The sequence below is a fragment of the Panulirus ornatus genome, chromosome 19 (assembly GCF_036320965.1).
Source record: "Panulirus ornatus isolate Po-2019 chromosome 19, ASM3632096v1, whole genome shotgun sequence".
NCBI lineage: Eukaryota > Metazoa > Arthropoda > Malacostraca > Decapoda > Palinuridae > Panulirus > Panulirus ornatus.
The window spans coordinates 13,600,273-13,613,552 of record NC_092242.1 but is presented as its reverse complement, the minus strand read 5'-3'; the positions used below and the strand labels follow the sequence as shown (position 1 = coordinate 13,613,552).

The 13,280-nt window shown below is 49.6% G+C and overlaps 1 protein-coding gene across 2 annotated transcripts in view; it reads left to right on the top strand.

Annotated features, from left to right (window-relative positions):
• The window catches only part of LOC139755400 (furin-like protease 2), a 551,049-nt gene that overhangs the window by 409,354 nt on the left and 128,415 nt on the right, over window positions 1–13,280 (top strand). The window contains exon 4 of one of the 2 annotated variants that reach the window (XM_071673673.1): window positions 6,740–6,914. In XM_071673673.1, coding sequence (XP_071529774.1) covers window positions 6,740–6,914 — 175 coding nt within the window. The remainder of the gene's footprint in view (window positions 1–6,739; window positions 6,915–13,280) is intronic. The other variant, XM_071673674.1, reaches the window with a different exon arrangement.

The following is a 13,280-nucleotide window of genomic DNA, read 5'->3' as shown; positions in this document are numbered from 1 at the left end:
AATGTAGCCTTTCGTTAAGACTTCCGTCGCAAGCAGGTTCTTGGGGTACGTACGTACGATCGACTCACGGCTTTACCTCCCGAGTACGATGATTTTAGTCCTCGCACTACTGAAGGGGTCGACCCCTCTCAAGACTTGCCATCAAACTCAGTGGATTATGTGATAGTGTTCCAGGGACTGTTCGTCATACTCAAGGGTCAAGGTGTCGTAGTTCTAGAGCTTAAAAGTGATCGTACTCACGGGGTTCTCAAACCGTCTTCAAGGAGTTAAGCTATCGAAATCGAGGAGTTAAGTCATCGTACTCAAGGGGTTGTCGTCGTACTCAAGAGGTTGAGTCACGTACTTAAGGTGCTGTCGTCGTATTCAAAACAAGTCATCGTACTCAAGGGGTTGTCGTCGTACTCAAGAGGTGGAGTCGACGTCCTGAAGGTGCTGTCGTCGTATTCAAAGCGTAAGTCGTCGTACTCAAGGTTTTAAGCTATCGTACTCACGGGGGTTACGTTGCACGGAAAGGAATGCGTCGTCGTATTTAAAGGGTTTAGGCCTAGCACCCGAGGAGTCGAGTGGGATCGTAGAGATGGTGTTAATCATGAAGTTGTGGCAGGTGGGACACAGGACAGCGGGCAGGAAGGTTTTGTTGGCACGAGTTTGGAAATTGGTTTCCTTTCTCGGTGTGTGTGTGTGTGTGTGTCTCGAGACCCGGTCGCGTCCTGGCGGAACTTTACCTCTCCTGCAGCAGCCTTCCTCCATTAGCTCCTCTTCTTCCCCTCCATCAACCCCCTCCCCCCCTACCCACTTCCCCCTCCTCCGCCTATCCACCTCCCCCCCCCCCTTCTAAAAGCTTGTTTGTGTGTTGTCGTTGTGTGTCGGCATTTGCTGGTATCGTTTGTTGTTAGAGGACACTTCGTAGTTTGGTATGCAAAGTTCTTCCTCATTTAAGGGCTTTGCATATACATGGTCTTGTTTGTCATTTGAGGGTTTACTGGTTGTATACATTTGCACATTTGTCGACTCCCGTCCAGGATGTTTTATAGGTGGAGGAAGGCGAGACTGAAGCATCTCACAGTGACGCCCTTGTGTTCCTTGTGAGATGTACACCTTCTTTTGTTGCTCTCTTGTGTTGAAGTATTCGTGCGCTGTTAGTTTGTCGGAGTTGCTGACATTGATTTGACGGTCCAGTGTGTGGGTATGTGGCTGGTAAATCTGACTGAGCCGCAGCTGTCCCTCTGTCACTTGTTACTGTGTGAGATGGACTGTCAGGATTACTCCTCCCCCTCAGGTCCTGAGAGATGTGGGGGTTTTGCCCCAAGAAGTGACAGCTTGCCGGGAGGCTGGACCTCACGCGCAAATCTTCTTCCTCTTCTTCTTCTTCTTCTTCTTCTTCTTCTTCTTCTTCTTCTTCTTCTCTCTCTCTCTCTCTCTCTCTCTCTCTCTCTCTCTCTCTCTCTCTCTCTCTCTCTCTCTCTCTCTCTCTCCCCGCCAGTCGCTCTAGAAATTTTTGAAGTTTGTGTGCCTGAGTGTATGTGTGATTACTTTCTTTGTTTGTTAGGGAAAGAGTATAAGTTTTACACTCGCGTGCGTGTGTGTGTGTGTGTGTGTGTGTGTGTGTGTGTGTGTGTGTGTGTGTGTGAAGGCTCGTCTTTGAGGTCTGTGATGCATCTGTCTGGGTTCAGAGGCACCGGAAAATTTGCATTTGGTCCTCGTCAGTGTTTACCCTGAGCTGCCCGTGTGATTACCGAGCCGACCTCAGGCGCGCACGCCACAATGCCTTTACCAGCGCCTTGGACCCTGCTAGGCTCGCCTCACTCTGATTTGTCTCAGTGGTGGTGTCTGCTGTGGAGAGAAAGAAAGAGGATATGAGACACCTCGAAATATATTTCGTATTGTGACACTCTTCTGTTGTTCCCATCACCCTTAATTCCCGTCTCTGTTTCTGTAAGATTGGTGGAACATGTAAACAACCTCTCATTTCATTCACACACACACACACACACACACACACACACACACACACACACACACACACACACACACACGTAATAACGTCTAGTTTATTAAGATGAACGTAAGGTTCTGTACTACTTTATTTCTTCGCTGTACACGTTAAAGTAACTTAGCATGTGACACGCACTTCTCTGGTCTCTCATTTCTCCAACGTCCGCCGGACTCAACGGCTCGATGGCACGAGATCACGTACTTACAATTCCTTCCTGTTCCGTGCTGAGGTACCCCCGCTCATGCCACAGTCCTCACTCCCTCTACCTGCATGTCTCTCCCCTCCCTATGTGCACCGCTCCTTCTCGTACCACCATAAGCACTGCAACGTATGTTCTTCCACCTGCTTGTCATATGCCATGCCTCCTGTATGACCGCGCCATCATATAAGAACCTGTCATTCATGCTCCATCCAGAGGATTTAATGTTAACATGGGGTATTTCTTATATTATCATACTGAACTGTTGTCATTTCTATTGTTTAAGTTATCCGTCTCTACTGTTTTCATTTTCTACCTACACGGACGGAGGAAAGGTAAACATTGACTCAGCACGGTTAGGACGAGCAACCCATTATGTAGGCTTACTTAGCCCTCGAAGAGGAGAATGCTTCCCCTTCAGTAGAGCTCATAGTGTGGTGTCAATATCCCCCCCTTGTGCGGCTTGCTTTACTTCCCCACCGTCACCCATAACTGAATTATCAGTCCTTCTAAACTCATTAACGACATCCCACATTTTTTCTTTTCACACTTCGTGTCATATTTTCACTATCCATTTGTTTCTTATTCACCTCGATTTCCATATCCTCCTCCTACAAACATCATCAGAACAACCTGTCAGTCTGTTCAACAGAGAGGCGTCATCTAAATACACCGTGTGTTGTAACTCCCAATTTGTTTCTCTAATTTGTTTTCGCAATGACGCCACTATCACCCCACCACACACTCACCCCTCACGTGAGTGTGTGTGTTTGTGTAACCCCGTCCAATAAATAGATAGATGAATAGATAAACAACCGTAGTGACGTCAGACAGCCATGGGTTATCTCAGACGACTCTTCACTGCCCAACATTCCCTCTCACACATGCACGTCTTCCATTATAAAAGTTATTGAAGCAGTATAGAGGTTTACCCATGCGCACGTTGCCAAATCAAAACCTCGCGAATAACTGTCTTAAATAATAATTCTGTCGCATGACTCTTGTGAATCCATAAATGCAGCGTATGCTGCTTTTGTGTTTTTTTTTTTTTCCAGTTGCACTTTCTCCCCTACTTGCCCGTGTGTAAAAGTCTGATAATACACATCCTGATCCCCTCCTAAGTGAACGTTAATTGTTTCCAACACGGGGTTCATTAATCCTGATAACTCGATCAGTCACACTTCTACGTTATTTATACACCTTGCTAGCTGAAGTGACACGAATTATTCCCTTGTTAGTCTCACTGCTTTAATGCCACGTGGCAGTTCCCTGCCTTCGTTCGCTCGTTAGGTCTTTATGTTGCCAGATCCGTTCAGGAGGGTCGTTCAAAAGAATGGAATGGTAACACTGCGCCAGCCATGTCCGTTTTCTTTCGCCTCTATGTTTAAAATTTCAAAATTAAGTTTCTTTGCCTCTTCATAAAATTCACCGGTTCTTGGTAGTTGGCTGTTGTTTGAGGAAGTTTATTTGATGTTATTCATGAAGATGCACTGCAGGAAATAACTCCTCATGGTGCCCGAACAAAGAGAAAGAAATGCAAAGTATTTCAACTTTCAGATTGGGAGCGCGACCCCTCCTCCCGACCTGCCTTGCTTCCCGACGCCACTCTGGTGAAAACAACTTGTGTAGAACCTTTTGCCAGCAGCATCTCATCCTCCACCCCCGCTCAACCCTACCCACTACCACTCGATCTGCCACCTCATTTGTTTTTTTTTAGGTACATTATGACCCCCCCACCCTCCTCATACCTACTCCGCGCTCTCCTGAACACCTTATCCTACTGTACGGACACCATCGTTTTTATGACGTTATATTTTGCGGCCTGTGTATAACGTAAGTCACATATCTCTTAGTAGAAAGTACCCGTTCCCTCTGTAACAGACGTCACTTCACCCTTGATTTTTCACGTAAACTTCTGTTTTCGATCGATTTTTCTTTCCTTGTCTGAATAGCTTTTTATTCTTCGTTTGGTTTACGTTTATCCTTTTTCCTTTAACCGGGGTCTTACTTTGTTATCCTTTTATCCAAAGGGCGTCACGTTTTTTTTTTTATTGTTAGTTTTCGTTTTCTACTCTAAGCGTCCTTCGTATGTTGTAGTCTTGCCGAAGATCAAATTTGTGCATCCAGCCTCTCTCTCTCTCTCTCTCTCTCTCTCTCTCTCTCTCTCTCTCTCTCTCTCTCTCTCTCTCTCTCTCTCTCTCTCTCTCTCCAGCTTTTCCGTACAGAGCCACACACATACACACACGCACGCCTGACCTTTATCATAGACCACAAATGATGACGAAACGTCAGGAGAGGGATATGGTGGCGTCTCTCTGCCCTTGAGTCATTCTGCGGGAATGGGGCTGGTACCCCCCCCCCCCCCCCACAGTTCTGCAGTTGATTTCATATTCTAGAAGCTACATGTGGTCTTAGACTTGTCCGGCGTGCTTACAATCGTCGACAGGTCTATATCATGCTGGATCACATTGATACACAGGGTTAAGAAAGCTTCCAATATAGGTGCAGCATGTAACTGTGTGGCAGCGTGAGTGCAGGTGTCTTGTTTCACTCTCCTTTGAAGAACGATATTCCTTTTCTTGCCAGAAATATGCTCTTGGCAACACTAGATGATGTATCGATACAACGCCGGATGAAATTTCAGCTCCTCTCTCTTATGTGAACCGTGAATGAACTGGTAGATAAATATAGTAGATGAGAGACACGGGACGTCATCAGAACGAACTGGGCTACGCTAGTGGCGTACGACACACGACACACGTCGGGCTCAACGCACGACGTTGGAGCTGGACACGGTGGGTTTACACGGTCAAACGGTGTTCCAACCGTCTCGGTGTGGGGGCCACCAGCACTCATCACCATCTGAGCCACAGGTGGTCATCCGTTCCTCTCTCTCTCTCTCTCTCTCTCTCTCTCTCTCTCTCTCTCTCTCTCTCTCTCTCTCTCTCTCTCTCTCTCTCCCCCCCCCCCCCCTCGCCGATGACTGACTGTTAAGTGGAGACCGTGACGTGGGAGTTCGACCAGTTTGTGGCCAGCGGAGGAACCGTCAGTGTGGCCTCTGGTTCAGCATTCCCCCGTCAACTGTCTCGACCGGCAGTAAAGCAGCGGTAGAGGGTTGCATGACCACCTGTGGCTCGGCTGGTGATGGATGCTGGTGGTCCCCCCCCCCCCCCCCATCCCGCCCATGACGAGACGCGAGGAGCACTTATCTGCCGGGGGGGGGGGACACACACACACACACACACACACCATTTCATGCCGTTTTAAAAGCCCCCCCTCTCCCTCCCTTCCCGGCGTTGAACCTGGAGAAGCGTCTGCGTACCGACTATGTATATTCTTCCAGTCCACACATGAGTATTAGGTTAACTGGCGTCCACTGCCCACGGCATTCCGAGTGACTGACGGTCTTCTTCGTCCTTCATGGGCGTGGCATTCTCCCTCCTCCTCCTCCTCCTCCTCCTCCTCCTCCTCCTCCACACATGAAGCGCTCTAACATCTGCTGGGGATGTTCTCGCCCTGCTTCTCTTTGCCTCACCGGGTTATATGAGGAGGTAGTCAGTTTACCTCCATTCCCCTCACCTCCCTCCTCCTCCTACTCCTCCTCCTCCTCCCCGAGACCATCTTCCTCGTAACAGTTTACCTCAGCAGTCTCCATATTTACCTAGTCGTCTAGCCTCCCTCCTCCCCAGGGAGCTTAAGTGGCCAGTTTTAACTTAGCTTCTCCCCGGGGTGAGGGAGGGGCTTAATGGCCACAATGTGGCTGCACTGGGGAGGAACTCTCTTTGTTCCGGCCCGTTACTGGAATATTTAGAACAGTCTTGTGCTGTGTTCAGCGTTAGCCAGAGTTCTGTCATAATGTTGTAAGTTTACTGGAATATTTAATGAAGCGAACCTTGGGGTGTATGGCGGCTGGTGATTTCACTCCTGCCTGCTATAATACTATTTCAGGTCCCCTTGTACTTAGTGTTAGGTAGGATGAACCTGTTGTGAACCTTTAATGTAATTTCACAATTTGTACTCCATAAAACACACACACACACACACACACACACACGGGCCTCCGTGATGTAGTGTTGATGGACGTGGTTCAAGGATGGGCTTGCCCGAGTTCGATTCCAGGGTGCGGCAGTCGGCACTTAGCCAGTCCTAGCTGCTGATCCTCCCTTTGGGGCTGGTTTATAATATATATATATATATATATATATATATATATATATATATATATATATATATATATATATATATATATATATATGTGTGTGTGTGTGTGTGTGTGTGTGTGTGTGTGTGTGTGAACATAACAGAAAAGGCATGGTACATGTACAAAGTTAAGAGACGGGGGCAACACGAGTGTAAAACTCCCTGTCCATAACACACAAATGATGACACACACAGAAGGGTCTCCCGAGTGTAGAACTCCCTCCCCGTCTGTGCTGATCGGTATTTTACACAGACACGTAGAAGACAAAGGCATTGTGAGCGTATGTGTGTGTTTGATGCCCCTGACTAACGCTGTACCGTTGTGTTCCCCCCTCTCCCAACAGCAGGTTCCCGGACCCATTGTACTCGCAGCAGTGGTACCTGTCGGAGGGAGCCAACGAGGGCTACGACATGAACGTGCGACCGGCCTGGGCCAGGGGCTTCACCGGCAAGGGCGTCGTCATCTCCATCCTGGACGATGGCATCCAGCACAACCATCCGGACATCGCGCAGAACTACGTTAGTATCTCGACCCCGTTCTCGTTCCTCTTGTCTTGTATTGTCTCCGTATCCTCATCCTACGGAGAAGTCTCCTTCCTCCTTCCTACTTTATACATAGTAAGTATACATACTGTTCCATGTTGTATTGTTATTGTTTTTTTTCTCTCATATGATGATGTAGATTCGTTGCTTGCCTCCCAAGTCCGAGGACTTGGGACTCGGGAGGCTGGACGAGACATGAGTGAGCTTGGAGTCATGTTACATGTAAGTGCCAGAGGTGAGTAGTGACTTGTAGCGACACCGACTGAGGAGCTATCTTGCAAGAGCCTGTAGGAGGAGGAGGGAAGGAAGGTGAACCCGCCCTCCCCCACCCTGACGACCCTGTCCTCGTGTGGTATTAATAAATTAAGTCTTTGAGAGCTTGAGCCCGGGAGTAGAAAACTTGGAAGAAAAAGTGATGTAAGCATTTTGTCTCTTTCCCCAGACTTTATGCGACAAGGATGTAACACCTTTTTTTTTGCTGTGTTGACAAAGGAATCTTAGATCAGTCGGGGCCTGAGGGAGGGTCTCTCGCTCTAGGTTCTTATCACTAAGGGATTTGGTTATTTTGCCGTCAGTTTTGAGTAGCTGAAGGCGACTCAAAATACATGGAAAGTTCACAGTGACCGGGCGTCCGCCACCTGGCGAGGGAGATTGTCCACTAGTTTCAGGTTGAATTAGTGAGACGTTCACATGGTTGTGGATCTTCGGCCTTAAGAGCCTCAGGAAGGGTAAGAGTCAGGTGTTGATGGCGTGAAGGAGGAAGACCCGGAGTGTTCCCAGTGGCCAGGGATCCAGTGTGTATTGTCTGCGCCACAGCCAGAAGAGATTTCCCCTAGGGGGAGGAGGTCGTTTAAAGGTGCAGCAGATGGTGGAAGTAGTTTAAGAGTGGATGTCATGATAGCGAGGGGCAATGGGTGTAGTGGATGGTCGATGACGCCAGTTGGGGAGAGGGGGTGGCTGTAGATGTTGGGGTGGGTGTTGTTGCTGGGAGGAGGGCTACAGCTGTCTTGCTGGTGGGGTGGGTGTTGTTGCTGGGAGGAGGGCTACAGCTGTCTTGCTGGTGGGGTGAGTGTTGTTGCTGGGAGGAGGGCTACAGCTGTCTTGCTGGTGGGGTGAGTGTTGTTGCTGGGAGGAGGGCTACAGCTGTCTTGCTGGTGGGGTGGGTGTTGTTGCTGGGAGGAGGGCTACAGCTGTCTTGCTGGTGGGGTGGGTGTTGTTGCTGGGAGGAGGGCTACAGCTGTCTTACTGGTGGGGTGGTGGGGATAAGCTGAGGAGACCTGCTGGTATCGGAAGGGTCGAAGATGGTCGGGGACGATGGATGCAGTTGGTTACGGCTGTAGTTGGTGTAGGGTGTAGTCAGTGGAAGGTGTAGTGCATGCTCAGTGTAGCAAGTGTAAGCTGTAGGTGGAGGAGGTCGGTAGGTGATGGTGTATTTAACTGGTGTACTTGGTGGATGGTTTAGCCTGGTTGGCTGCGACTGCGGTCGGGACCGAACTCCTTAATTTTATGGAGGAAAATTCCCGGCACTTGTCAGCATCTGGAGGAAACTAACAATCACGACAGATTGCCGCAATTTGTTGCGTCTTTCGTCGAAAAGATAAGACCAACCACAGCGGTGGAAGGCCAAGTTGGAGACGGTCCGACAAGACGGCAACTATGGTGGAGGGTGCAGACGGTCGAGGGTGGATGTAGACATGGTTGAGGGACGTTGTAACTAGTGGTGGGCGTAGCTAGGGAAGTGGATGTGGCTGGGGCGGGGGGAGACTGTAGACGATGGCAGGTAGTGTTCAGGGAAGACGTACGTGGTGGTGGCATGGGAAACCTGGTGGTGACTTGAGCTGAAGTGGAGGAAGTGGTATGGCCGTTGACGGACGCAGGTAATGAAGGGCGTGTCTGATGGCGGGTGTGGCTAGGGTACGGGACTGCTGGTGTAGAATGTTAGGTACTCTCTCTCTCTCTCTCTCTCTCTCTCTCTCTCTCTCTCTCTCTCTCTCTCTCTCTCTCTCTCTCATTAACTACATCCATCATCTCCGACCGTCTGTGGGCCTTCCGATACCAGCAGCTCTCCCCAGATGGCGCTGTTCGGAGCAACGCCCTCAATACCTTCAAATTTAGGCTTGATCATCACCTGTCACTCTCCGGTATTGAATAATTCATTTAATCAGTCATCATAACGCAGTGGTACATCATGCTACCTTCTCAACCACTGATCTCTCCCGGGCCATGATGCGTCAGCATACCAGTATTGATTAACCCATGTCACCGGCTTTGAGGGAGTTAATGAGAGTTATTGTATCATTCTTCATCAATAGGAATGATAGAGGCGTGATAAGTGGAGAGGCTGGAGCTCATATTTAGCCTCAGTGTTGTCTTTATAACAGAAAGTGAAGGGATGCATGTCGTTAGTGATGGGATGCCCCACAGCATTGTCTTTATAACAAAAGGGAAAGGGATGCATGTCGTTGGCGATGGGAGGCGTGTCGTTGGTGAGGGTATACATGGCATACTCATGTTCAGTCTACTTTATAACTTTCCTTTAAATATTTCCCTTGGCTTATTAATCCTGCAAGGTATTTTTTCTGCCCGTTTCCCGTCCGACGTGTGCCGGAGGGAGTGGAGGATGGGGAGAGAGCCTTTGCTTTGCTCTCCCCTTCTTTTACTGCCTACAAGGAGACTATTTTTCTAGCTTTAAAGTCAGATCACCTCGCTTGGGTCTTGGGTCTGTGTGGTCTATGTAAATTCATGTAACTCACTCTCTTTCCCCTCTCCCAGAACACCGGGGAAACGGAAGACCACACGAACCCTCGTTAGACCATGGCCGGAAGTTTTTTCTCAACGAGAATCTTTATAAATGTGTGTGTGTGTGTGTGTGTGTGTGTGTGTGTGTGTGTGTGTGTGTGTGTGTGTGTTAGTTACAGGTCGCTGGGGGTGATGTTACGGTCTCATTGGTCGAGTGGAAGATGAACAGAGATGAGACGAGTATATTTTTGGGATGTGTATGGTCCCGGTGTGGCGTGGGACGACGAGGTGGGTGCAGATAGGGTGTACGGCCAGTGCGAATGACGAGTAGATAGAAAGCAGGGAACAGTGGTGTACTAAGGAGTGTGGTGACAGACGTGAGAGACAGAGGGCGAGGAAATGACACACGAATAGAACAATACGGTGAACGGAGCTGTACACGCAGGCTAAGGTGGATGGGAACTAGTAAGGATAGCGAACGCGTTTCATCAGGAAGGAGAGAGAGAGAAAGAGAGAAAAGGAAAAAAAAAAAAAGGTAAGAATGATCAACGAAGGAGATGGGTAGTTGGGAACAAATGGCAACCTTCTCGCAAAAATGGAGAGAGAGAGAGAGAGAGAGAGAGAGAGAGAGAGAGAGAGAGAGAGAGAGAGAGAGAGAGAGAGAGCACAGAAAACATGGGAAAACACTCCTTGAACATTTTCAGCCGTGAAGGTTAACGTATCCCGCACGGTGTCTTGAAGCGTTTTGGACCAAATGTTCACATGAAACAGCCATTACAGTTAACCTCAGTGGTTCCAAAGGTCAAAAGTTATTTTCCTCTCTCTCTCTCTCTCTCTCTCTCTCTCTCTCTCTCTCTCTCTCTCTCTCTCTCTCTCTCAGTTTATAAAGTGAGTGTGTCAATTAAAGTCTCTATGAACCGGCACTGTGACACACTACATTTTTCCCCCCAGACTTGCAGCTTCAGAGGTTGACCTGGTGGGGTTGGAATAGTGGCAAGGGCGAGATGCAGGGAGAGGTGGGAAGAGAGAGAGGAAGTGGTGATGAGGCAGGGATAGGTAGCAGGAGGCAGGGAGAAGTGGCAGGTCATGTGGTAGGGAAAGGTGGGAAGAGAGAGGGAGTGTTGATGAGGCAGGGAGAGGTAGCAGGAGGGAGGGAGGTGTGGCAGGAGGTCATGAGTTGGTGGTAGCGAGGGAGGGAGAGGTGGCAAGAGACAGGGAGTGTTGATGAGGCAGGAAGAGGTAGGAGGAGGCAGGGAGTGGTGGTATGGGAAGCAAGAGGACGAGTCAGGCCGGGTGGAACATGGGCACCTGTCCTCCCATTGTGTATACTGAACGCCATCTTCGTTAGCTGGTCGTACATGTTGGTTGGTCGAATGTTTATGTGTCGCATCTCTGCTTGTCGCTGCCTCTGCTGCACCTGCTGCTGCTTCTGTTGTTGCTGTTGTCGTCAGTGGTGTCGTGCTGTTCCTTCTGTTGTTGCTGCCGGTGTCTCTGTCGTTGATAGCGTCGTGCTGTTCTGAATGCTGTTGTTGCAGCAGCAGCTGGTGTCTCTACTGCAGCCGGTGGTATCATGTTATTCTTTCTATCATTTTACGAATGCCAGCACTGCCGTCGCTGGAGACACTCTGAGGTAGGAGACCAGATGCCGTCAAGGCTGTTCCAATACTCTACACAAGACTTAAGTCGAGTTTTCAGGTCAAGATGTCTGTCGAATTTTAGTTTCTTTCGTCCGCTTCAAAGAAATTTAAGAAGTTGAGCTAAAGTCGGTAAAATTATTCAAAGATCAATCAACTCTAGTTGCAAGTTGTTGGAGGGGATAGAGGAACATGCGAAATGCAGGTGTTATTTCATGATAAGAATGTGGAAAGCTAAAGACTCTTGAGGAACTGGGAATGTTCGTGACCCGTCTTCGAGGGAATACATTAGATAGAAACACTGAAGCATCCAGACATGTGTGACGTGGCAGGGCGTCTCCTGTGTGCCCCACTGCAGCGGCATTACTTACATTACGAACATCCGACAGGAGCATTACTTTCAGAGGAGATCTGGTTAGCGGAGGACGACACGCTCACACACTCAGGACCCGCCTCTTACGGTGAGTGAGGAGCACTTACCACGGCACAGGCACGGGTGAGCGTCAGGCGGGTCGTGGACTGTGTTTTAGGCAGGTCCGGACGTTAAGGAGATCCTGCATGGTCTTCGTCCTGGGTTAGTCTGGATGGAAGGGGGAGTCCTTTTATGGACAGCGTTCTGGGCACATCTGGGTCCCAAAAGGGAGGCCTTGTATAGAAAGGGTCCTGAGGACGCCTGCCTGTACGTCAGGAAAATACTGCACGACCTGTGTTGTGGAGGGGACGCCTGGACGCTGCGAAATGTCTTGCCTGACACCGTATTTGTGGACACCTGAGCGGTTAGTCTACTCGCGCGGCCTTTAGCATAGGGAGGTTTTATACTCTGTTGCTGGGGGTGTCGGACGGCAGTAAGGTCTTGAACTGTGTTTGGGGGATGTGTGGACTGATCTCTCTCATGCTCAGGTCTGGACGCTGGAAGGTCCTTAAGCGTGTTGTAAGGACGTTTAATTGCTGGGGAGTCCCTGAACCGTGTTGTTGGTTTGTCGGAATGCTAGGGAGACTCAGCACTGTGTTGTGGACACTTCGGAGTGCTGCAGACAAGGCCGAGTTGTGAGCTCCTCAAAACGCTAGGGAGGCACGTGAACCGTGTTGTGAGCGTGAGAGAGGAGTGCTAGTGATACGCTGAAATGTTTTGTGAGCGCGTCGGAGTTCTGTTGACATGGTAAAGGAACTGAATTCCCGGCAACGGCTGAAATTGCTGAGGCCTGTACTCTCGGGAGCACAGACGAGGAAAGGTATGTTGTCATCGTCTACACCTGGAAAATCGTGGAAGGGATGGTACCCCGACCCACACTTTGGCATGAGAGACATGGAAGACTGTAGAATACTGCCACTGATATCAGAAAGAGGAGCGATATGCAGGAGGAGAAAACGCCTTTAGCATTCGAGGCTTAATTGTCTTCAACAATTGAGGCCTGCAGTCATCAGAAACACACCATGGGGAACGCGGTAGAGAAATCCAAGCAAGCCTTGGATAAGTATTTACAGAGTGCACCAGACCAAACAGGTTGTGGCGGCTACGTGTGCCTGCGGGCTGCGGCTGCCAGCGACTTGGTCGACCAGAGACCCAGAGGCCAGCAGCTTGGGCCTATCCCAGGCTGGGAGGAGGCAGAAGAAACCTGGAGACATTTCCAGAGTGTCTCCAAGGGAGGCTCTCAACTTTGTTGTGGACACGTCCGAACGCCAGAGTTTGACTCTCAAAGAACAAGTTTTGGATGCGCGGGGGAAGTTCGGAACCGTTTTAAGAAGTCTTAGATGTTAGGGGTTGGGTTACTGGAGCGTGCGTTGTGACGCCCGGACGCTAAGGAGGCCCTGCTGTGAGCGGGTCAGCCCAAGGGGCCAGGAAGATACCCGCCACAGAACCGTGTGATCGTTGGACCACGCACCGCACTGGACAGTCGGTACTGAACCGCTGTAGGACCAGTTGGATGGACCAGGCACCACAGCAAGAGCAAGTCAAGAGTGGACCTAA